Source organism: Melozone crissalis, unplaced genomic scaffold (assembly GCF_028551555.1).
Source record: "Melozone crissalis strain CALT ecotype California unplaced genomic scaffold, PUWL_Pcris_2 ptg000056l_1, whole genome shotgun sequence".
Lineage (NCBI taxonomy): Eukaryota > Metazoa > Chordata > Aves > Passeriformes > Passerellidae > Melozone > Melozone crissalis.
The window spans coordinates 10,209,621-10,234,522 of NW_026535834.1; the positions used below are offsets into that span (position 1 = coordinate 10,209,621).

The 24,902-nt window shown below is 47.4% G+C and overlaps 1 protein-coding gene across 1 annotated transcript in view; it reads left to right on the forward strand.

Moving 5' to 3' along the window:
• MDGA2 (MAM domain containing glycosylphosphatidylinositol anchor 2) overlaps positions 1 to 24,902 on the forward strand; it is a 216,407-nt gene that overhangs the window by 130,036 nt on the left and 61,469 nt on the right. The window contains exons 7-8 of the mRNA XM_054286873.1: positions 4,541 to 4,870; positions 15,883 to 16,176. Coding sequence (XP_054142848.1) covers positions 4,541 to 4,870; positions 15,883 to 16,176 — 624 coding nt within the window. The remainder of the gene's footprint in view (positions 1 to 4,540; positions 4,871 to 15,882; positions 16,177 to 24,902) is intronic.

The window sequence follows — 24,902 nt, forward strand, 5'->3', positions numbered from 1 at the left end:
GGTGCCTCAAGGGGCCTCTGGCTGCTCAAAGAAGGTTAAAGCCAGAAATTTGGAGTTTTGCTGCTCCATGGCCCTGATGTCACAGGTAAAACATGGAAAAAAACCATCAGCAACCACATATCTGAGCATTCCCTGTCCTGCATCCACTGGGGAAGCAGCCAGGGGTCCATAATTCTGGTGTTAAAGCCTAAAAATAGTGCTGAAAATAGTGCAGAGCTTGATGTATTTAGTGGTGGTGTTTGAGTCATTGGAAATAGGTGAGGCAGGAACATTCTGAGGCATTAAAGGAAAATTTGGGGTTGATCAGGGAGGGGATGGGAAAAAAAAACAACTGAACCTGATGAATGCAAATAGGCCTTGCTTGAGATCCTGAACTGCATTTTATTACTTTGAAAATATAATTAATGAGGGAGGGCAGGGACTGTTTGTGAGGAGTTTGAGGACAAAAGTTGTTTCATCTCGGATTGTTTGATCACATCCCCGTTCTTTGGGGTCTCTTTGGAGTGAGGCTGGCACTTTGCTGAGTCTCAAAGAACAGTTTCAGATTTATTTGCACATTTGCTGCTCCTTTGCAGCTCCGTGGGCTGGTGACGTTCCCAAAAATCCACTGGGAGGGGTCTGCAGCAGCATCTCCCACATTTTGCTGGTTCATCTGAGAATCCTGGAATGGTTTGGGTGGGAAGTGACTTTGGAGATGGTTCCATCCAATCCCTGCCATGGCAGGGACACCTCCCACTGTCCCAGGCTGCTCCAAGCCCCAATGTCCAATCTGGCCTTGGCTATCCAGGGATCCAGGGACAGCCACAGCTGCTCTGGCAATTCCAGCCCAGGCCATCCCACCCTTCCAGCCAGAAATTCCCAATTCCCAATATTCCATTAAATCTCTTTACGTTTATAACCATTCCCCCTTGTCTCTGCCTGTGTGAAAACCCCTTAACCTTTAATTTCTTTTTCACTTCTGTGTCGCACCCCATGAAAACTTCTCAGCGCATAACTGATACCATAGAGACAAAATCCATGGCATGGCTCAATTTTCTTGGCATTTTGGAATGCCCTCCTGGAAACAGAGGTGCAGGAATCTACAGCTGAGGAAAACCCAAGCCACTCTTTTATGGGATTGCTGGACAGAGGAAATGATACAAAAACCCCTTTTTCCTTTACCTGGTGGGTTTGGATCAAGCTCAGTTCAGGTGTTCTCAACGTGGTGGAAATCAGGAAGCTCTGAAGGGATTTTGGAGACCTCATCCAGAGTCATGGAATGGTTTGGGTTCGAAGAACCTTAAAGACCAACCACTTCCAACCCAGTTCTGCTTGCAAGAAACAACTTTGACCCAAACTTTGAGGTTCTTGCCCCCTTTTCTTACCTTGGAATTTGTGCTTTTCCACAAAGGAAAGTTACCCCGACTTCCCTGCTAGACTTTGTTCAGTTCTAGTCAGGAGAAACTGCTGAAAACTCAGAAATAAAAATAGTTTATTGAGGTTATGAGCAACTAATTTGGGCTGAAACGTCGCTCTGGTCGTGCCCATGGAGTTCTTTTTTGGTTTTCCCCTGCCTGAAAAGGATCTGCATAAAATATTGAGGGGTTTTTGTGTGTGTAAGCATTGTTTGTGCTGTTATTTCCACACACACAAAAAAAAGCTCAGCTCGTGCCTCAGAGTTTAATTCTCTGGCAGTTTCCAACTGGTTCAGCCTCGTGATTCCAACTTGGTAGTGCTGATTCCTGGGAATTGGTTGAGAATTCCCAAAGGGATGGAGAACTGCTAGGCAAAGAGGAGTGCAAAAAATTCCATTCTTGATTAAAGCCATGGAACTCCCTTAAATAAATATAAGTAAATGAATAATGTAAATAAATTAAATAATTAATGAATAAATAAAATCAACCAGTTGGATGCTTTTAGGATGTGGTTGGAACTGAGGAGCAGCATCCGAAGTGACGCTTTTCCTAGAAAAATACCGAATTTTCCATTCTCTCCTTAAAAATGTTGCCTTCCTCAATGGAAGAAGCCTCTCCTACCCCTGTGGGACTGAGGGTAAATAGCTCAAATTTAGGCTTTGTCCCCCCACTTTGAAAAGACAACCAAATAAATAAATAAATAAATGAGAGTGAATTCTTTTCCAAGCTCTGGAAGTGTTAATTCTTTTCCAGGTGCTGGGAGTGCTCGTTCAGTGTGGAATTTGCAAGTCCTTGTTTAAGGAGCTACTGAATTACCAAAAATGAGTTGGAATTAGCAAAACTGAGTTGGAATTACCAAAATTGAGTTCGAATTCGCAAAATTGCATCAGAATTTGCAAAATTGCGTTGGAATTAGCAAACTGAGTTTGAATTGACAAAATTGAGCTGGAATAAGCAAAACTGAATCTGAACTCACATTTTCACCACTCGTGGATGGAGTATATAGATCTTTTTAGTTATGTCCAAAGTATGGAATCTCTAGAACCTTGCAGGGCCTGAAGGGGCTCCAGGAGAGCTGCAGAGGGACTGGGGACAAGGGATGGAGGGACAGGAGCCAGGGAATGGCTCCCAGTGCCAGAGGGCAGGGATGGGTGGGAGATTGGGAATTGGGAATTCCTGGCTGGGCTGGAATTGCCAGAGCAGCTGTGGCTGCCCCTGGATCCCTGGCAGTGCCCAAGGCCAGGTTGGACACTGGGGCACCCTGGGACAGTGGGAGGTGTCCCTGCCATGGGATGGATGGGATGAGATGGGATTTAAGGTCTCTCCCAACCCAAACCATAGTGGGATTCTGTGAAATGGATCCAGGACAGAGGGAAAGGGGAGAGGAACCCAGGGAATTGGGAAACATCTCAGTAGAAATCTCCATAAATGGTGGATATACTTCTACCCAGCCTGGGGATCTGTACAATTTCTAACCAATATTTTTGGTTTGGGTCCATCCAGATGGAAAAAACCACTTGGATAAACTCACAAACATCCTTTGGCACATCTCTATAGGGGGAAAAAAATGGACTTTTGGATTGTGTCAGGAGCATTTTCTATTCAGTTCATCAAAAAAATCTCTGTCCTTGAAAGGTTAAATGCCTGATCCTGAAGCATTCTCCCCCCCCCCCCCCCCCAAAAAAAAAATCAGGATCATCCCAACCCTCCGTTCATGTCAATGGGGGTGGAGTTTTGGAGAGTTTCAGGCTGATTTATAGAAAATTGAGGTGAGTGAGATGCAGGAATATTTTATTCCTGGAGACTGAGGATGGAATGCCAGGATAAGAGGCTCCTTTGTGAGGAAGATGGTGGGAAATGAGGTTTTCCAGAGCTGCTTTGTCCCTGCTCTGGAGGTTATCCCTCAAAAAATCCCCATGTGGAACCCTGAGATTTCCTTATCTCTGGTGGGAGGTGGAGAATTAATTGGATTTGTACTGGAGGTTTGGATAGTCTTGGATGCAGGAGAGATTCCAGATGGATTGGAGGTGACCCCACTGGTTGTGCCAGTGATTTTAGGGTGATATTTCCCTTTTTCTGGTGCTCTGACAGGGCAGGAATGAGGAAAAGCCTGGAAATCCCTCCAGAGGTGGAAAACAACCCCTGAAATCTCAGGAATTATTTTGGTTGGCAGCAGCTCAGCCTGATTTAGGGGCTGGGACTTTCTAGTTTTCATTGAGGAGGTGACAGCACTCACATCTGCCTTATCCATGATGGAATTTAATCAGGATTTCAGTTCCTAGGAAAAATTATCCATGCGTTTAACATGTGCTTTGGAAGGTGCAAGGGTTAGGGTTAGGAGTTCCACCAAAAAATTCCAGAATTATTGGGGTGGGAAGAAACCCTCAAGTTCATCCTATTCCATCCCAGGAGCAAGGACATCTCCCACTATCCCAGGTTGCTCCAAAAAAAAAACCCCTGGCCATGAATTTCTCCAGGGATGGAACTTCCATTGGCTCTCTAGGGAACCCATGCCAGTGTTTCATCCTAAAAATAATAAAATCATATTTCATACATTAAAATATTATATAAAATATTATATATTTCATATATAAAAATAATATAATCCGTTTCTGCCTGATATCTTGTTTATTTGCACACAAAATAAAGCTCAGTTTCTGCCTCAGAGTTTTTCCGTGCCAGTTTCCAACTGGCTCATCCTCGTGATTCCAAGTTGGTGCCGTGCAGATTCCTGGGAGTAAAATCAAATCCTGTGGCTGCTGCCCCTCTGAAAATCATATTTAGGCCTCCAGTGTGTCTCCCCAGTTTTTTAAGTTCTTCTAAGTCTTCTGATGTTTACATTCTTGTAACGAACTTTTTTATACACTTTATGTAAATAACTTATTTGTTGCATTCTTTTCTGGAGGAGGAGAAATTTGATGGCCTGTTGGTTTGTCCAGTGTCATTGGAGAGGTGGCACTGTCACCCTCCAATCCACTGTCACTTTTGGAAATCTGTAAATGTTGGAGTCAAAATTAAACTCGCCCTCTTTTTTACCTTGGAGAGTTGCGTGTCTGCGTCATTTTATTTCATGTCCTACAGCAACACCAGCAAAGCCAAATTTTCACTCTATTATATAAAATTTCTCTTTCCTTTTTGTGTTTCAGCCTTAAAAAAAGGACGCTTCTGGATCACCCCCGACCCATACCACAAGGACGACAACATCCAGATCGGGCGGGAGGTGAAGATCTCGTGCCAGGTGGAAGCCATCCCCCCGGAGGAGCTCACCTTCAGCTGGTTCAAGAACGGGCGGCCCCTGCGCAGCTCGGAGAGGATGGTGATCACCCAGACCGACCCCGACGTGTCCCCCGGCACCACCAACCTGGACATCATCGACCTCAAGTTCACGGATTTCGGGACCTACACCTGCGTGGCGTCCCTCAAGGGAGGCGGCATCTCGGACATCAGCATCGACGTCAACATCTCCAGCAGCACGGGTGAGGAGGAGCTCCTGGGCTGGATTTGTGGGCTGAAGGCACCTCGTGGTGGGGAGGGCTCCCAGCACATTCCAGGGGCTGCAATGAGCTGGAGAGGGAATGTTCATCAAGAGGTGATGGCAGGAAATGGGGAGTGGGTTCAAAGGGAAAGAGGGGAAATTTAGGTGGGATGTTGGGAATTTGGAATTCCTGGCTGGGAGGGTGGGCAGGCCCTGGGAAGGAATTCCCAGAGAAGCTGTGGCTGCCCCTGGATCTCTGGAAGTGCCCAGGACTGGGTTGGACAGGGCTTGGGGCAGCCTGGGACGGTGGAAGGTGTCCCTGCCCATGGCAGGGGTTGGAATGAGATCAGTGTTAATCCCAAACCACTCCGGGATTCCCTGACCCTTGATCAGGGAATCAGAGAAACAGAGAAATTCTTGGTTTTATTTTCATCCAGTTTTTATTTTCTGCTCAATCCTTTTGAGGTGGATTGCTCATGGAGACAAATCCCATGTGCCCAGGTTGCCAGTGCCTGCTGTGTCACCCTTCCCCAAAAACAAGGATTTATTTTTTCAGCCTGTTGCTAATTCCAGCTACATTTGCCAGTGGAACAGACAGCTAAGAGATAATTAAATACCTGTGAGGTTGTGACAACAAATAGCTGGGCTGGAAAGGGGAAACCCTGCCAAAAACCCTCCTGTGCAAAGGTATGGGCTTTTTTCTCCCCCTAATTACAGAGTGGAGAATCCGCCTAATTAGACAAATTAGAGGGTCCAAATTAGGGGGATCTGGAGCCATAAATGGGGTGAGGACAGAAAAATTCTTGGTGGGACCTCATTGATTTGGTCACTGTTCCTCAAATATGATCAGGGGCTGAGTTGCTTTGGTCAAACAACAGAAACCTGAGGAAGTTCCCTGTTGGATCATTTTTGGTCATGGATGTGCTCCAGGGCTGGAGCCCCTCTGGAGCCAGGCTGGGAGAGCTGGGAATGTTCCCCTGGAGAGGAGAAGGCTCCAGAGAGAGCTCAGAGCCCCTGGCAGGGCCTGAAGGGGCTCCAGGAGAGCTGCAGAGGGACTGGGGACAAGGGATGGAGGGACAGGAGCCAGGGAATGGCTCCCAGTGCCAGAGGGCAGGGATGGGTGGGAGATTGGGAATTGGGAATTGCTGGCTGGGCTGGAATTGCCAGAGCAGCTGTGGCTGCCCCTGCATCCCTGGCAGTGCCCAAGGCCAGGCTGGACACTGGGGCACCCTGGGACAGTGGGGGGTGTCCCTGCCATGGCAGGGGTGGCACTGGATGGGATTTAGTGTCTCTTACATCCCAAGCCATTCCATGATTCCATGATTTTACTATCAGGAAAAGAATTGGGAGGATTCTTAGAGGAGAAGAGGCAAGTTTGGAATGATGGATGAGCATTCCATGCAGACTTTGTCACCTTCCTGCCCAGGTGGAACAACCAGTGCAGGGTGTGCACTCATGCATCCAATAACTACTGAATTCCCTGGACTTCCTTGGGAATCCTGTGGAAAACTGATAGGATTTCCTGGAGACAGCCATTAGTTGGCCATTCCTATCAGCTCATCACAATCCCTGCAGAAAATGATGAATTCTGTCACCCCTTAAACTTCCCGTCCTGGAACTCTCCAGAAAATCAGGAAAGGGGAAAAAAATAATGGAATTTGAGCTCAGCCTTTTGCAGCATCCTAAAAGGAATTCTGCTCTTGGAATGACTTCATTACCCAGCCAAGTGGAAGCTGAAATAGTTGCAGTGCTTTGAAGGTCATTACTGATTCATCAAGATTCATTACTGCTCTGCTAATTAGGAACAGAAGGCCCAGGCACAAACACATTTCCCAAATGCCACGACTTGCAGGGCTTTATTAACATCCCTCTGGATGTCTGTGATGGGGGGGAATTTCCTCTTCCTGATGTTTCTGCAGCTCCTCCAGGAGTGGGGCTGTCAAATCCTAAGGAAGGAGGAAATCCATGAATTATCCAGGAGGTTGGGAAGGGACGTGTGGCTCTGGAATTGCCCTTGTTTAGCAGGAATATTTTTTTTTTCCCTTGACATTTTCAGCAGGAAAAATCAGGGATTTATGTCCTGAGTATCTTACATAAATGGACCTGAAGTAATCCCCTCACTGCTCCCCCCATATCTCAATAAAATAGGTCAGTGAAGAGTGGGAATCGAGACTCAAACGTGGAATATCTGCCCTAGAAAAACCCTGTCATCCATAAAACCCACCCTGGGCAAATGTTACTGAGAGCCAGGCTGGGTTTTTCGGGATATGTGGGATCATGCCATGGAAACCTGGAGGCAGAAGACGCTAAAAAAGCAACAAGATGTTAAAAAAGCAACGAAAACCTCAATAAAGTGGGTTTGTGGTAAGCGAAAAAAAAGAGGTGGATTGGAGGGTGTCAGCCTGTGCAAGGGATTTTTTCTCTGCCTCAAATGTTGGATTTAAGCAGGAAGAATCAGCTTTGGGATTGGGATGGTTTGCTCTATTCAGGACACTGTTTTTATTCCCAAAAATCAGCATTTATCCCTTCTGCCTCATTCCCTTTCCACCTTTTCCCTGGAGACATCATTTAGCAGGGAAGAGATTTGTTATTTTGGGGTGTTTTCCTTTATTTTCTGGTTTTGCCACTCTGAATTGTCACAGGAAGGTCTGGAGGAAGTGCTGATCCCTCTTTTCCCATGGGAGACCTTCCTGTGGCTCATCCCCACCCCGTGTGGGCACAGCCAGATGTCCCACATGGAAAAACATCAGAAAAATTCCTGCCCTTGGGATGAGCCTGAGGATGTGCTGAGCTTCTGCCACCTCAGGATGGGAGCATCCCATAGCAGGACGTGGATTTTGGATGAGCACAGGGTGGCCTGGAAGCCTCCAGATCTCATGGAATCATGGAATCATGGGATCATGGAATCATGGAATCATGGAATTATGGAATCAGAGAATTATGCAATTATGAAATCACAGAATTTTGGAATTATGGAATCATGGAGTCATGGAATCAAGGAGCTGTTTGGGTTGGGAGGGATCTTTGAGTTGGAAGGGCCACCTTCTGCTATCCCAGGTTGCTCCAACAATTCCAGGGATAAATTTGTCTTTCCAGAAGTTCTGCTACATCCAGGCAGAGAAATTCCTGGAGAGCTGCTCCATGTGAGGCTCTGCAATAAGAAAAGGGCTTCCCTGTCAAGCTAATCAGCTCTCCATTAAATAATGAAGTAATTAAAGCTCCAGGCTGCTGTTCCAGGACCTGCAGCCTTGATCCAGTGGCGCCACAGGACTCCTCTGATCATCCTGGTCCTGCTTTGATGAGATATGAAAGGGACCTTGATTCCAGCTCCAAATGTTTATTGGAATCACAGACGTTGCATAACGAGGATGTGGGGTTGGGGAGGTAATTAATGGCTAATTAAGATATTTGTAAACCTTAAGCACCGTCCAGAGCGGTCATTGATGGCAGAGGCCTTTGGTTATTGCAGCAAATGGATGGGTTTGGTGAGCTGCTATCCTTGGGATTTATCTTGGGAAGGAGCAGGGAGCAGAAGGGACAGCAAAATGCTGCATTTTGTTACAAATCTCTGTCTTTTATAGTTCTGATTTTGTGCTGAATGTGCAGTTTTTCTTGCTGATTCCATCTTTGGGAGCCCCTTTCTGTCCTGCTCACAATCCCTTGGGGAATATGATTTCTCTGGGATAAATCCACCCTCCATGGATTGACTCCAGCAGGATTTCTGGGAGCTGACACTCTCTGTGTGGCAGAATCCTTTTGTTCTTCTCCAGAGGGCTGTGGACGGACTCCTCATCCCATGGTTCTCCTCATCCATGGATGCTCCTCAGCACGGCTCCTACAAAAGCGCTGGAATTCATTTCCCTGATTTCCCGGTGGCTCTGAATGTTCTGGGTTTTAAATGTTCCTTTTTCCTCTGGCTGCAGACCAAGGTGGTGGTTTAGGGCTTCAGTTCTGTGTTCCAAGCACTGATCTTGGAATTATTTCCCTGCCTGAGCAGATTTTTTGTCCAAAAATCAGGATCATCCCAACCCTTAGGATTGGAGCCTTTGTCCAAGGCCTCACCATCATTTCAGGGCAAGAGGAAACGGCCTCAGAAGTGGTTTAAATTGGATCTTACGGGAAATTATTCCTCAGAAAGGATGGAAAGGTTGTCCAGAGGGGTTCCCTTCCCTGGAAATGTTCAAAAGATGTGTGGATGTGGCACTTGGGGCCATGGATTGGAGGCGACCGTGGTGCTGGTTGATGGTTGGACTTGGTGATCTTGGAGGGCTTTTCCAATTTAAAGGATTCTGTGATTACAGAAAATCCATGGTGGATTTTGTGTCCTCATGTGCAGTTAGGAGTGGTTTGTGCCCCAGAAAACATGGAATTTCCCCTTTGGAATTGGGACCTTGCCTGGGGGGACACAGGAGCTGGCATGGTGGGAAAGGACCTGTGAAATCCCAGGAATTCCTGACAGACCGCTCCATTTCCTTCCACACCAGGGCCTTGATGGACCCTCTTCCACGGGCATGAAAGGGTAAAGGAATTTCCCTCAAGTTCTCTTGGCTTCAGCTGCTTTTCCGATCATTTTCCTGGATCAGCAAATCTCCCCCCGGGCTCTTCTCTCACCTCTGGGTCCCTTCCAGCAGCAGCTCCTCAGTGTTCCCCAACATTCCTCCCAAAAAACCAGAGCAGCTGAGCAGTTCCAGTCTCTGTTTACAGACAGAAGCAGCATAATTATCCCTCAGGAATAATTATCCCTTGCTGCCCTTCCTGGGTGGAATGATCTTGCTCAAATCCATTTTGTGCCCGGGCTCAGCCCTGTCTTAACTCCAGCATCACGTCAGGGCATGAATCATGAGCTGGGCCCAAACTGCAGCTCTCAGGCAGAGGATGATTAATCCTGGCCACTCAGCCCTTCAAATTCATAAATATTGCACAAGTAGGACACACAAATAACTTTGTTCTCCCTTCCAGCCGGCGCAGCGTGGATTCCTCAATATTCCTGAGCCAGGCTGGGCTTGAATTCCTTGGATAATGTGAATTCCAACAGCTCCTTGGGGAGATTCTCTCCGGGTGATCTCCAGTTTGGATGATTTCATGATGTGCTGTGCAAACACTCCTTTGCTGTGCTTGATCTTAATTATCAGGATCAATCCGTGCGAAGCAGCCTGGCCACATTATCTCAGGATTTTACCCTGTTGCTGACAGGGATCGCTCCAAGGAAATGTTTTCCTGAGGGCTCCCAAGGACACAGAAGTGACAGCAACCCCCAAAATCCCCAGGGATGAGCTCAGCAGGTGTGAGGTCACCACTTGTGGGGGCTTCTTGTCCCCCTCTGATTGTCCTGGAATCATGGAAATAATGGAATTCTTTTTAGAGCCCGTCCAGCCTCCATGGGCAGGGAGGTTTTAATGGGATCAGAGCGCCTTTGAAGGATTTCTCTGTCTGCAGCTTCTTGCCTCTGCCAACGGCTCCCTGGCATTTAATTAATCTGTCTGATCCGTTAATTAAGCTGGAATTTGATCCATCAGGTCTTTAGAGAGCTCGAGTAGAACTAACAACACCCAGAATACACAAGGAATAAACATATTAGGCTCAGGAATTTGGGGTTTTTTTCTCAGAAATAGCTGTCTTGTCCTGTCCCTGTTCTCCTCTAGACCATGTTGGATCATGGATCCTCCGGAATTATGCTGGAAGTGCCACAGGAGAGTGGCTGGAAGAGTTCCTGTCTGGTTTTACTCTCTCCAGCAGCAGGAATGTCTGTCTGGGGAGCAGAACAAAGAATCAGAGGACAGGAGAGCAGTGACCTGCTGCCACCTCACCTCGTGCTGGATCAGCAGCCCAGGGAGGCTGAGTTGTCTCAGATATTTTATTTAAAACCAGGGTTGGACACAGATCAGCAGAACCTGCTCACCACGGGCCACTGCCCACTCACAGCGTGACAATGTGTCTTTAAATCTGTGCTACCAAAGTGTCACCAAGGCTGTTTGTTCTCCAGGTGTCACCAAAGATTTTTGTTCTCCAGGTGTCACCAAAGCTTTTTGCTCTCCAAGTTTTGTTCTCCAAGTATGAACAAAGCTTTTTTTCCTCTGAGTGTCACCAAAGCTTTCTGTCCTCTGTCACCAAAGCCTTTTGTTCTCCAGGTGTCACTTTTCCAAGTGTCACCAAAGCTTTTTGTCCTCTGACTGTCACCAAACCTTTTTGCTCTCCAAGTTTTGATCTCCAAGTGTCAGCAAAGCTTTTTTGTCCTCCGAGTGTCACCAAAGTCTTTTGTTCTCCAGGTGTCACCAAAGCTTTTTGTCCTCTCTCACCAAAGCCTTTTGTTCTCCAGGTGTCACTTTTCCAAGTGTCACAAAAGTGCCTTTTGTTCTCCAGGTGTCACCCTCCACTTCAGGAAACTGCTGAGGGTGTGAATTTATTTTAAAGCCCCTTGGTACAGCAATAAGAGAACCTTTGTTGTTTCAGCTTAGGATCAGGAAAAAGCATGGATTTGTCCTTTTCCAGGCTGGGCAGTGGGCTGCAGGAATGAGGGAACATTTCTTGTTTCCATCCAGGATTTGGGTAACTTTTCATTCTGCAAGACAGGGGCAGAGCTGCCCCTTCCTTGGAGCTGCAGGAGCACTCAGGAAGAGGCTGAGCCCTCCAGGGCTCTCCTTGTGCCACAGCAGCACCTGCTGGGAGACAGCAGCTGGCACAGCTGGTGACAGCCTGGCACAGTTGGTGACAGCCTGGTGACACCTGCCTGGCACCCTTCCCTACCCATCCCAACTTGGCTGGCACCCCCTTGATTCATCCCTGCTCCTTTCCTCATGCATTTGAGCCCCTGGAGCCACCTTTGCCTGCTCATCTTTGCACAAGGGGTGGAAAGAGAGGAAATGGCCTCAAGTTGTGCCAGGAGGGGTTTAGTTGGATTCCTGCTTGGAAAGGGTTTAGTTGGATATCAGGGAGAATTACTTTCCTGCCTGGAAAGGGTTTAGTTTGATATCAGGGAGAATTCCTGCTTGGAAAGGGTTTAGTTGGGTATCAGGGAGAATTCCTGCTTGGAAATGAATTTTCCTTTCCAGGGCAAGGGTGGAGTCCCCATCCCTGCAGGGATTTAAAATCCCTCTGGATGTGGCGCTTGGGGCAGTGGTGGCCATGGAACTGTTGGACTCAATGATCTCAGAGGATTTTCCAACCTGAACAATTCCATGATTCTCTGTGTCTAACCTTGCTCATCCAGACTCACCATTCCCTGCTCTGGGGTCTCCCAAAATGTTTGGGGGAAAAAAAATTCTAATTTTTATTTTCTCCTCAATCCTTTTGCGATGCATTGCTCATGGAGGCAAATTCCACGTGCCCCTGCTGTGTCACCCTTCCCCAAAAACAGGGATTTATCTTTTCAGCCTGTTGCTAATTCCAGCTACATTTACCAATGGAACAGACAGCTCATAATTAAATACCTGTGAGGTTGTGACAACAAATAGCTGGGCTGGAAAGGGGAAACCCTGCCAAACCCAGCCAAAAACCCTTCTGTGCAAAGGTCTGGGCTTTTTTCTCCCCCTAATTAGTGAGTGGAGAATCCTCCTAATTAAAGAAATTAGAGGGTCCAAATTAGGGGGATCTAGAGCCATAAATGGGGGGAGGACCGAGAAATTTGTGGTGGGATCTCATTGTTCCTCAAATGTAACCCAGGGGTGCAGCCAGGCTTTGGATTGATGGCATTGTCCCTAGAATTTTTCATCTTTGAGCAAAGATTTGGGGCTTTTTCTCCTTCTAATTAGAGAATGGAGAATCCCCCTAATTAGAGGGTCTAAATTTGGGGGAGCTGGGGCCATGAATGGGGTGGGGGACAGAGAAATTCTTGGTAGGACCTCGTTGTTACTCAAAAGTGACCCAGAGGTGCAGCCAGGCTTTGGATTGATGGCGTTGTCCCTGGAATTCTTCATCCTAATGGATGGCCTTGTCTCTCCTGTCCCCTGTGCTGCTTCCAGGAACAGCAGGAATAAATCCTGGGAACCATAACGAGCTCTCAGCTGCCTCGCAGTGACAGGCACTGCAAAATGTCACGGGAGACGAGGAGTCAGGGATTGGAGGGGATCTTTCCATCTGGGACACTGACAGAGCCTTCCTTATCAGCTGTCACCACCCTCGTGGTGCTGCTCCTTATCTCAGCGAGGTGCAGCTTTTTCTGCTGTGCCGTTATCTCTGCTTTTTCAGGAAAAACTGGTGGGAAAAGAGGGGGAGTTACTGCACTTGCACAGGGGATTTTTGTCGTGGATCTGCTTTTTTCCCCCTCCAAACATGGACGTGCTTCTTGTGTTTTCCCAAATTTCCTGCCTTGTCCCAGCTGGAATGGCTGATTCCCAGGCTGGGATTGGATAGCTCAGACTGGGATTGAATTCTCAAACTGGGATTGGATAGCTCAGACTGGGATTGGATTTCCAGTCTGGGATTGGATAGCTCAGACTGGGATTGGATTTCCAGTCTGGGATTGGATAGCTCAGGCTGGGATTGGATAGCTCAGACTGGGAATGGGTTCCAAGGCTGGGATTGGATTCTCAGGTTGGGATTGCATTCCCAGGCTGGGATTGGATTCCCAGGTTGGGATTGGACAGTTGAAACTGGGAGTGGATAGCTCAGACTGGGATTGGATTCCCAGGATGGGATTGGATTGCTCAGATTGGGATTCGATAATTCCGATTGGGATTGGATGACTCAGACTGGAATTGCATTCCCCAACTGGGATTGGATAGCTCAGACTGGGATTGCATTCCCAAACTCGGATTGCTTTTCCAGGCTGGGATTGGATAACTCAGACTGGAATTGGATAACTCAGACTGCCATTGGATAGCTCAGACCGGGATTGCATCCCCAGACTGGGATTGGATAATTTTTTGCTCACCCTTTGCTCTCGCACAGCCTGGAAATGTTGGGATCTAGAAGAGGCTGTCAGCACCACCTATCCAGGGACAGCTCCACAGGGACAATTCCCAGAGGGAGAATTCCCATCCAGGCCCCAGCTGGGGCTGCAGCAGAGCTGGCTGGGCTGGCCCAGGGCTTTTCCCTTGGGACATTGGGATCACAGGGACCTCAGGATATCAGGGATCTCATCCCAGTAACCCCTCATCTCTGGAGGGCAGTGAATCCCTGAGCCAGGGCAGGCTGAGATTCCCAGGGAAGCCTGAGGAGCCTCCAGCATCCATCCAGCTGGGAAAGGCATGGATCCAACAGTCCCAGCTGGGAGCAGATCCACTGCACAGGCTGGGAAAGGACAAATCCAGGATTTTTCCTGATCCACAAAGGGTTCTGTCACATTTGCCCTCAGCTGAGAAGCCACAAGCCAGGGGAGCTGGAAAATCCTGGCTGCAGGTGGACACCTTTCCCTATAAACTGTATTTTCCTTCTTGGAACAGCACCTTTCCTCCACTTTGGTCCATGATTTCATAGTGCTCCAGCTCCTCTGGGAATTTTCCTGTGCACAGAACATGCTGTGGCACAAAACCACATAACTGAGAATTAATAATGTTTTATTCATATTGGAAATGTTTTATTAAGCAGTTGTTGTTTATTTCTTTTTAATTTTTCTGGATTTTTTTAAAATATAAAATAATTTTTCCTTCCCTTCCCTGTGGAAAAAGCTCTTCCCATGTCTGCCTGTCCCACCTGACAGGAGCTATTAAAGCCTTCAAAACAGCTGAAAGCAGCACTTTGCTTCCTGTGAAAGGCCCAGATTTCAACTCTGATTCCTACCAGGCTTGTCAGGGCTGGAGACAGGGAGCAGATCCCAGGGGAAAGCTGGAATTGCTTCTCACTGGGACAAGTTTGTTGTTTCTGTCCCCTGGGGGTTGAAAATTGCTTTGGAATAATTTTTCTGCAGACAGGAGGGAGGTGCAGGCTGGGTTTTGTCAGGCCTGGCATTCCAGGAAAGGAGCTGAGGGAAGGGCAGGGAGGAGAGGAAAAGCTCCTGAAGGGACTGTGTTCCCACAGGGAATGTCTGCCCTTGCTGCAGGACAGGAGATCCATCAGGGAAGATGAGTTTTCAGGAGGCACCAAGGGAAAAGGAGGGTGGGCAGTGTTTAAATCAGGATTTTCCATCTCTCCATGCACACCGCAGCATTCCAAAAGTGTTCCAAGCAAGGCTGGACAGCTCCCACTGTCCCAGGGTGCCCCAATGTCCAGCCTGGCCTTGGGCACTGCCAGGGATCCAGGGGCAGCCACAGCTGCTCTGGCAATTCCAGCCCAGCCAGGAATTCCCAATTCCCAATCTCCCATCCATCCCTGCCCTCTGGCACTGGGAGCCATTCCCTGTGTCCTGTCCCTCCATCCCTTGTCCCCAGTCCCTCTGCAGCTCTCCTGGAGCCCCTTCAGGCCCTGCCAGGGGCTCTGAGCTCTGCCTGGAGCCTTCTCCTCTCCAGGGGAACATTCCCAGCTCTCCCAGCCTGGCTCCAGAGCAGCTCCAGCCCTTAGAGGAGCTCCTCTGGATTTGCTGCCCCGCATCCACATCCTTGGTGTCCTTGGCAATCACCTGCTCACTGTGAGGTGCTCCTGCTCCATGGGGCTGCTGGGAATAATTACAGCGTCCTTTTTGGAATTGTTAATTCCTGTCTACATGGAATAAACACCACTTGACGGACCCCAGCTGCATTTTGGGGTCAGGCCTCCAGTTCTGAGGTGATTTCTCAGTTGCCACAACCCTTCCTCATCCACAGCCATTTATCCATGCGCTGGATAAAAAAAATCAGCAGCCAGGCTGTTCTAAAAAAATGGGATTTAGTGCCAAATGGGCCTTTAATGGAAAGCAGAACTGGCAGTGGGGGAGTGAGCGATGGTGGGAGGGTACTGGGAGCTCTGGGAGGGCACGAGTGTCACAGCAGAGCTGGGAAATCTCCTCTGAGGCTCTCCAGGCCGCTGAGAAGTAAATGTGGGATCTTCCAAAGAGCACAACCCACACATTGCTGTGGATAAATCCCCTTTTCCATGGATGATCCCGGCAGGAAATCTATTCCTGGTGCCTGATTGCTGACCCCTCTCCTCTCTCCTTGGCAGTGCCCCCCAACCTGACGGTGCCTCAGGAGAAGTCCCCGCTGGTGACGCGGGAAGGGGACACCATCGAGCTGCAGTGCCAGGTGACGGGGAAGCCCAAGCCCATCATCCTGTGGTCACGGGCTGACAAGGAGGTGGCCATGCCCGACGGGGCCCTGCAGACCGAGAGCTACGACGGGATCCTGCGGATCGTCAACGTCTCCCGGGAAATGAGCGGGACCTACCGGTGCCAGACCAGCCAGTACAACGGGTTCAATGTCAAGCCCAGAGAGGCCTTGGTGCAGCTCATCGTGCAGTGTGAGTAAAGCCTTGCTTTCCCTTGGTTTTCTCTTTGTTGCGCTGAGAAAAAGCTGATTTATTCCTCACCTAAACAAACAGCGGCAAGAGTCTTATGGCTGTTACATATTTGATGTGGGGTTGTTTGTCTCTGTAGTTCCCTGAATCCATGAATTCCATGTAAATGTGGAAGTAAAAACGACATAGGAGTCTCATTTCTGGTAAGAAAAACCAGAAAAAAATCAAAACAAAAAAATCCCAACCAAGTGTGAGGCAATCATACTTTTCCCCACAGCTTTGAATTCCTTGACACACGAACAAGCAGATGAGATGTGAGCACGTATTTCTCTAAATGCTGAGCTGATCCTGTGCTCATTTGTTGCTGCTGTGTAAAACAAGGAGGGGAAAAGGAGGGCAAGAGCTGTTCCCTGGGAGCTGATCCGCATCCAGATCCAGCCTGCTCTGCTCTGCCAGCCAGCCTCGGGAATGGGGAGGGAAAAGGGGGGAATCAGTTATTTTTTATTTTGGAAACGTGTGGTGTTTGTTGTCAGAGCACGGAAAGCCTGGTTTGAGGTGGCTTCTGGGGAATAACGGGGGGATAATGAGCCATTCTTTGGGCTGAGTGACTTCCCTGCCTCTGCTGCTCTGTCAGGACTTAATTTGGGTGTTTTATGAAGTGCAGCCCTCATTTCTTCAGACGCCCCAATCTTCTGTCACTTGGCTTTTTAGCAGCGGTCTGTGCTCAGCACAAGTGACCTCTTTCGGGGCCTCCAGGGAAGAGCTGCTCCTCACACGTCCTCAGTGCTGATAAGCAACTGATTTGTTTTTCCTGGCTCTGCTTTGTAACAGATGCATTGATTACATGGCTGGGATCTGCAGGACTTCCACCCCAGCTTCTTCCTGCTACTCCAGCTTTAAATCCCAAAGTTGAGGCTGAAGGGAGGATGGAATCTTCTCCCCTGTGGGTTTCTCTTGTGTTAGGAGTGGGTTCATCCCGCTGGAATTAGAGTGAGAGGTCTGTGCCTCCTGTCCTTGGCTCAGTCATTTTTTCCTGGAGCAAAGGAGGCTCAGGGGGCCCAAGCCCAGCATTGCTTGGATTCATTGAACCCACAGCAGGAATTTCCCCATGGAAAGGGATTGGCACTGCCCAGGGAGGGTTGCAGTGCCCATCCCTGGTGGTGTCCAAGGAATTTCTGGAGGTGGCACTGAGAGCTCTGGGCTGGGGACAAGGTGGGCATTAGGCACAGCTGGGACTCTGATCTTGGAGCTCATTCCCAACCTCAATGATCCTGGGATTCTCTGAATCTGGGAATGAGAACCACCACAGAAACAGTAGAGTGCTGATCCTTCTAAATAAGGAGAGGGGAAGTAAATTCTTTCTCCTTTTTCTGGTATGAATTTGCTGAGAAAAGTAGAAAATATTTTGTGTCTGAGGAATTCCAACAGCTTCGCACTTCCTCAGGACCTGAGGCAGTTCCTGGTGGATCCCATGGGATGACTCTGCTGACTCTCAGATTCTGGGGGTGCCTTGCTGGGGTCACTGTTATTTTCCCACCTTTTCCTGCTGCCAAACCCCTTCCTTTGATTCATTTTTATTCTGCTTGAGATGCAGAATTTTCCTAATTCTGAAAGAAGAGGCACAACCTGAAAATGCTTCCAAGAAGTAGGAGTTCAACAGGTATTTCCAGGCGTTTTCCCTTTCATCTCTCCGTGTTTAGAATTCTGCTCCCTTTGTTCCCATCCTGGCAAGTGACAAATTGGAGATGAATGGAGAAAAATTATGGAAAGCTTTGATTATTTTTCCTGTGGGAGGAAAGTTTTTGTTCCCAACGACTTGAGCAGCGTTTCTGTGCCGACGGTGGCATTTAACCAATTGTCATAAAAACCAGTTCTTTTCAGAATTTGGGAATATTTATCCTGGATGCTTCCAGCAGTGATGAGCGGGGAAAGATTTTTAATGGAACACTTTCATTTAGAGAATAACTAATGGATTTCACTGTGGATGTGCTGAGTGAGAATATTCCCATTCTTGGGAAGGTTCTCCTTGTGACACTCACTAAAAGTGGTTAATTAATCTATTTTCAAGGAATTATGGAATGTCCTGAGTGGGAAGGGACCCAAAAGGATCACAAATCCAACCCCTGGCCCTGCACAGACACCCCAACAATCCCACTCTCTGCAGCCTTGGGAATGTGCTCATTCCTTGGGAATCTGTTCCGCAGGGCAAATCCTTCTGTGGAATTTCTGCTCCAGGCCACATCTGTTGGGTCAAGCTAGAGAAAAATGAAAAGTAAATTCAAATACAAAGGATTTTTTTTTTAATTTGACCCCCTCATCCAATGAGTTTTTGTTTTCCTCACCTCTCTTTGCTGTGATCCCTTTATCCCATCTCAGTGATGTCAGGATCCCAGCCTGGGAGTTCTCCAGGAAAATTGTGGATTTTGGTCTTGCTCAGTTTGTCCTTGAACTGTGGTTTAAGATTTTTTTATGTGTGTGTGTTTACCTTAAATCCTAAAACTTCTCTAGAAAAATGAAAATCCTGGAGTCACAGAATGGTTTGGGTTGGAAGGGAATTTCAAACCCATCCCATTCCAACCCCCTCCATGGGCAGGGACCCCTCCCACTGTCCCAGGCTGCTCTAAGATGAGATTTCCCATCATGGGTTGGATGGGAGATTGGGAATTGGGAATTCCTGGCTGGGCTGGAATTGCCAGAGCAGCTGTGGCTGCCCCTGGATCCCTGGCAGTGCCCAAGGCCAGGCTGGACACTGGGGCACCCTGGGACAGTGGGAGGTGTCCCTGCCATGGCAGGGCTGGCTCTGGGTGGGATTTAAGGTCCCTTCCCACCCAAGCCACTCTGGCATTCCATTTTATGATCGTCCAGCTGCAATTGTGGATAAATGAATTTTTAAGGAATAAATCAAACCCTGCTGGTGGCAGACAGGGCCCAACCCAGGGACAATTTGCCAGCCCCACTTTTCCACCTGCAGGAGAGGGTGGGGGTGTAAAAGTGCCACCAGGTGCCACCTTGGGCAGCATTTCCATCATGTCCCATCGCAAGTGATCAGAGCAGTGAGGATGGGATTGTTTTCCCCAGCTCCCTTTTCTTTCTGCACTCCATAAAATCCTATTTAGAGCCCAAACCCCTTCCCAAACTCATCCATCTCCAAACCCTTGGAAAGCCTCTTAAAACATCCAAGATACTTCATGGAAGCCTGGCTGGCAGAGAATTGGTGGCCACATTGGGATGCCCCAGAATTTCCTGTTCTGCTGGAGCTCAGCTTTGTTTGTGCCATTCTTCCTTGGTAATAAATCCCAAATAACTCTGGAAAAGGGGCTCATCCTGCAGGGATTAGATTGAGAATGGAAAAGAGCTAATTAAGGAGAAAGATGAGGCTGAGTGATGTTCTCAGGTGCTGAGGGAGCAGCAGAAATGCATTATTCCCATTTTCCATCAGCTGGAGGATCCAACCCTGAGTCCTCTTTCCTTGATTTTTGATTTCTTTGCAACTGGGAATGGGAAAAGGAATTTTTCTGCCTTGGAAAGGCAATTTGGTAGCTCAGGAATATGCTGGGTCTGCTCTGGAAATATCTGCCTAATTAAATATTTATGTGCAAATATTGTATTAATAATGAAATAAAAATTGTTGTGAGAGAAGGGAGCGTTCCCTATCCCAAATGGGACTGAGATTAATGAGCTAAAAACTCTTGGAATTTTAGGAAAGTCATTAGGAGAAGATGTTTGAACAGGTAGGGTGGCCAATCCCTGTGGGAATTTACCAACTTCATGGAATTGTCTTGTGAATGCAGATCAGGAGTGTGGTAAAACTCCCAAAAAGTGAAATCTTCCAGATTATAAAATTTTAATTATGAAAACTCATTAAAAAGGGATAACCAAGCAATCTGAGAAATCAAGTGGGGCAAATATCTGGATTTTAAAACAAATCTCTTATAAATCTATGCTTGGGCAGGCTGGAATGATGAAGGAAATCAGAATTTGCATTTAATATTAATATTATTTACATCCTTTTTTTTTTTCCCTTTTATGATTGAAGATTTGAGTGGGAAAAGCTGATTAATATTCAGGACAAATATTACATAACCCAATCCATTCCCAGGCTGGTGCGTTTATCACTTTCTGAATGAATTCTTTCTCTGGAGATAAAAGTTGGGTTTAATTTGGGCTGTTTGTGGGGGGAGAAAGGACAGCCTAAAAACAAGTTTAGAACAGGGTCCATTTTTTAAAATTTTTAGCTATTTTTTCCTTCTCTTCCAATGATGTAATGACCTTAACAACTTGAAAATATCAAAATAATGGTGCTCCCATTGCTTTGATAATTTTGATTTGCTTTCCAAACTGGGTTTTTCCACTTTCCTGCCCAAAAGGATTTTCCCAGGATATGGCAGAGGTCGATGCTGCTAAACTGAGCTTAAAGCTTGGACCTTCCTTTGGGGATATTTATTGCTATGTTTATTTTATATATAAATACAGAGAGATTGAGGCACTCCAGATAGATAATTCCCATGTTGGGGTTTTTAACCAATGGATCCTTCCCTACTCCTTAATTCCTAGTCCAGAAACTTCCCAGAAAATTGTAAAACAGCAAAATCTATTCTCTAAGATCCTCATCTGATCGAGGCTGATTTCAGAATAACCCAGAGGCAAGGATGGCTTTGGGTGTAATTTATCCACATGGAGCAGGGCGGGTAAGAAAATAGGGAAATCACAGATGGCTGGACCAGGAAAGAGAAATCCCAGGAGCTTTTTGACATTTAGCAAGGTCAAGGACAGCGTGAGTTTGGTGACCCAGGGAGGTGATGAATATGCAAACCCTGTAGAAAATTTAGATGACAACCAGATAATTTGAATTTTTTTCATAATTTTTTACTAAAATTATTATCTTGGACAGGCCTTCTTGTCAGAAATTGCAAAAAACCCAGAGCACTCCAGAACCTGAATAAACAGAGATGTTATTGAGGGAGGCAAAATGAAATTATTTATATTGGGGTTTTCTGGGAATTGGTCTTGGAGAGGATAATCCTGCACTGTCTGAGGGCAGGAGCAAAGAGTCTTCCAAACAAAAATGGTTTTGGAAGAAGAAAAAATGAGTGGAAAGAGATGTAAATATTCCATATCCATATTTAAAGTAGGAAGAATCAGAGCTTTGGCTGCTCCAAACCCCATCCAACCTTGAACACTTCCAGGGATGGAGCAGCCACAGCTTCTTCTATTCCCAATTCATAACAGGTTAAGAGGTTGGATTTGAAGGGAAAATGGGAATTCCAGCCCCAAAGGGCTGAGGAAAACTCATGAGATTATTCTGTAAACCTTGTGGAATTCAGGGATATCCATCCCCACAGTTACCATGGGAAGAAGGTGAGCAGCAGGATAAGAGGGAATGTTGTGACTGGAATATAAAGGAGTCACAAAAGCCAAGGACAACTCAACACCAGCCAGGGAAAGGTAAATTGGAATAATTAACTTGTCCGTGTAGTTAATTTTTAACAGCAGAAGATGCTGAGTAAATATAATTCCTTTGTTGTCCTGTAATACTTAGGAGATTAATTCCCATAATTACACAAAATATGGATTTTGACAGAACTCTGCTTGCAAAGTGCTGCATTAAAAATTAAGATTATTTGGACTGACACAGGACACAAATAACGCTGTCCATGAATGCTGCTGGAATTCATCCCAGCTGATTTTTTAGCTCCATAAATCCCTCTCCTCCTGCCTCACTTTCCAATATTCAACTTTGTACCTGTAATTGCCTCATAAAACAGAGTTTGGAAGGCAGTGCACAGATTTAAAGACAAGCTGCTACTTTCCCCCTGCTCCCTCCCAAATCCTTTGGATTCTATTCCCAATTCCACTGTTATTATTCAGGCCTGTCTGCAGCTGTTAATAGGGAGGTTTGCAAATCATTTTGCCTGTGGAGCTGGGAACAGTGTCAGCAGGAAGATTCCTTCCAGCAGGAATGAAATTAGAGCTCTTTGTGTCCCACAAAATCAGGTTTTCCAGCAGGGATGGGCAGACGATGTTGGGTTCACTATTGGAGGTCCTGGATGCAGGGAACGTGGAAAATGATGATTTTTTGGAGAGATTTCCTTTGGGTTCCACCAGGCTTTGAGGAACCACATCAGGAGTGAAATCACTGAAGGCAAGAGGAGTCTTGAGTGGAATCACTGAGGTTGGAAAATCCCATTGGGATCATCAAATCCAACTGTTCCTAGCACTTCCAAGGCCACCACTGACCCTGTCCCCAGGTGCCACAGAGCTTGGAAATCCCTCCAAGCCTCCCTGAGCAGTTCCAAGGCCTGAGCCCCCTTTCCATGGGGAAATTCCTGCTGTGCCCACCCTGAGCTGCCCTGGCCCAGCCTGAGGCCGTTCCCTCTGCTCCTGTCCCTGTTCCCTGGAGCAGAGCCCGACCCCCCCGGCTGTGCCCTCCTGGCAGGAGCTGTGCAGAGCCACAAGGGCCCCTGAGCCTCCTTTGCTCCAGGCTGAGCCCCTGCCCAGCTCCTCAGGGATTCTGCAGCCCCTGCCCAGCTCCTCAGGGATTCTGCAGCCCCTGCCCAGCTCCCTCAGGGATTCTGCAGCCCCTGCCCAGCTCCTCAGGGATTCTGCAGCCCCTGCCCAGCTCCTCAGGGATTCTGCAGCCCCTGCCCAGCTCCCTCAGGGATTCTGCAGCCCCTGCCCAGCTCCTCAGGGATTCTGCAGCCCCTGCCCAGCTCCTCAGGGATTCTGCAGCCCCTGCCCAGCTCCATTCCCTTTCCTGGACACTCTCCAGCCCCACCAGATCTTCCCACAATTCACCCCAGGACTGGAGGTACCCCAGCAGATGAAGGTTCTGATTTTGTGTCCTTGGCTTGGTAGGACATGGATCTCCCCCTGGGTGTTGTCCAGCTCTTCCACCTGCCTGGGGGAGCTTCCATGGACCACCATTCCCTTGGAGATCACTCCGTCATTATCCATAGTCCATGGAATTGCTGGAACTCCTCTCTGTGGAGACCACATTCATCTCCTAGGAAGGGGCTCCATGAGCAGCTTCCCTGCTGGAAATTCCTGATAGAGGAAATTCCTTGTGACAGGATTTCTCACACTTTCCTTGCATTCAGAAGCTTTCCACAGAATAAAGGGAACTTCCACACCTTCCATTTATTATTGTTTTGGCAAACCAAAGCAGGGACTTTCTAATTCTTTCTAGAGGAATTGTTATCTCCAGGTAGTTCTGAGCCTTGATAATAAATTCAAACCATTTAAAATTGGTGCATATCCCTCAAAATTGATCCATACTCCTCACAATTGATTCATATCCCTCTCAACTGATAAAAATTCCTCATTTTCCAGGCTCCATTGCAGTTCCAGTGCCCATTAATAGATATTTTTATCATAAAGCCACTTTTCTCCCTGCTCTCATTGAGTGTTTTCCTCCAGATGGGGCAGTTTATTTGGATTTATTCCATCATTCCAATGGATTATTAGAACATTTTATTCTCTATCAAGGAACAGACTGATCCTATCCTCATTTTCTTATCTGTGGCAGGGCTGGCTTGCAGAGAGGGACAGAGACACAAAGAATTCCCATTCCTGGATGGGATTTCCATAGAATGACAGGATTTGGGACTGATTTTTCCAACAAAGGATGGTGATTTTTCCTTTTAGGAACATCCTGGCTTGCAGTGGAGAGGCTACAGATTCACACTCTGCTGCAATTTGTTTTATCAGGATAATTATGATTTGTCTGGGCAATGTAAAATCATTCCAAGAAGTTTCATGGTAATTTCTGGAATGATCCATTGGATGTTGGGTTTGGCACCTTCAAGACATTGGGAGCCACGAAGGAGAAGCAGCAACATCTCTACATCACCTCTGTTGAAATAATCTTGGAATCTTGGAATATCCTGAGCTGGAAGGGATCCCAAGGATCCTCCAGTTCAGCTCCTGGTGCTGCCCAGACACCCCAACAATCCCACCCTGACCCTCAGAGCATTGTCCAAACTCTCCTGGAGCTCTGGCAGCCTTGGGAATGTGCCCATTCCCTGAGGATCCTATTCCTGCTGGGTTTTGTTGTCCTTTGCAAGCTGAAATCCCTCACTTGGAACCTGGAAGACCAGATATGAACCCATGGAATGGCTGAGGTCGGAAAAATCATCGAGCTCAGCAGGATATCCAGCACGGCCAAGGCTTCCACATCTCTCTTGGAATTGGAAAGCCATAAAATCCCAGGATTGTTTGGGTCAGAAGGGACCTTAAAGCTCCTCCAGTTCCATCCCTGCCGTGGGTTGTTGTTGACCTTCAGGGTTCTCCAAACTTCATGGATCCATCCAAGTCCAGGCTGGATGAGGCTTGGAGCCACCAGGATCCCTGCTCCAGGAATAAATCATAGATTGTAGTTGATTTCTGTCCCGTGGGCTTGGGCTTTGGCTGGTGTGGAAAAGAATCCCAGAATTCCAGAAGGATTTGGTGGGAAAGGACCTTGAACCCACCCAGTTCCAGCCCTGTCAGGGCAGGGACACCTCCCACTATCCCAGAGGATTGGGAATGGTGGGAAAACAAGGAAAACGGGGAATTCAGGCTCTTCCAGGATGTTTTTCATGGCAACCCCACTGACTATGCAGCGCTCCCAGATATATCCAAGGGGAGCCCTGATGGAGTTTGGGGAGGAAATGAAAAGAGAGAAAAAGATATTCCTTCAATAACCTTGGAAATTCAATTTTGGAGATAAAACAGGGCTTGATAAAATTGGT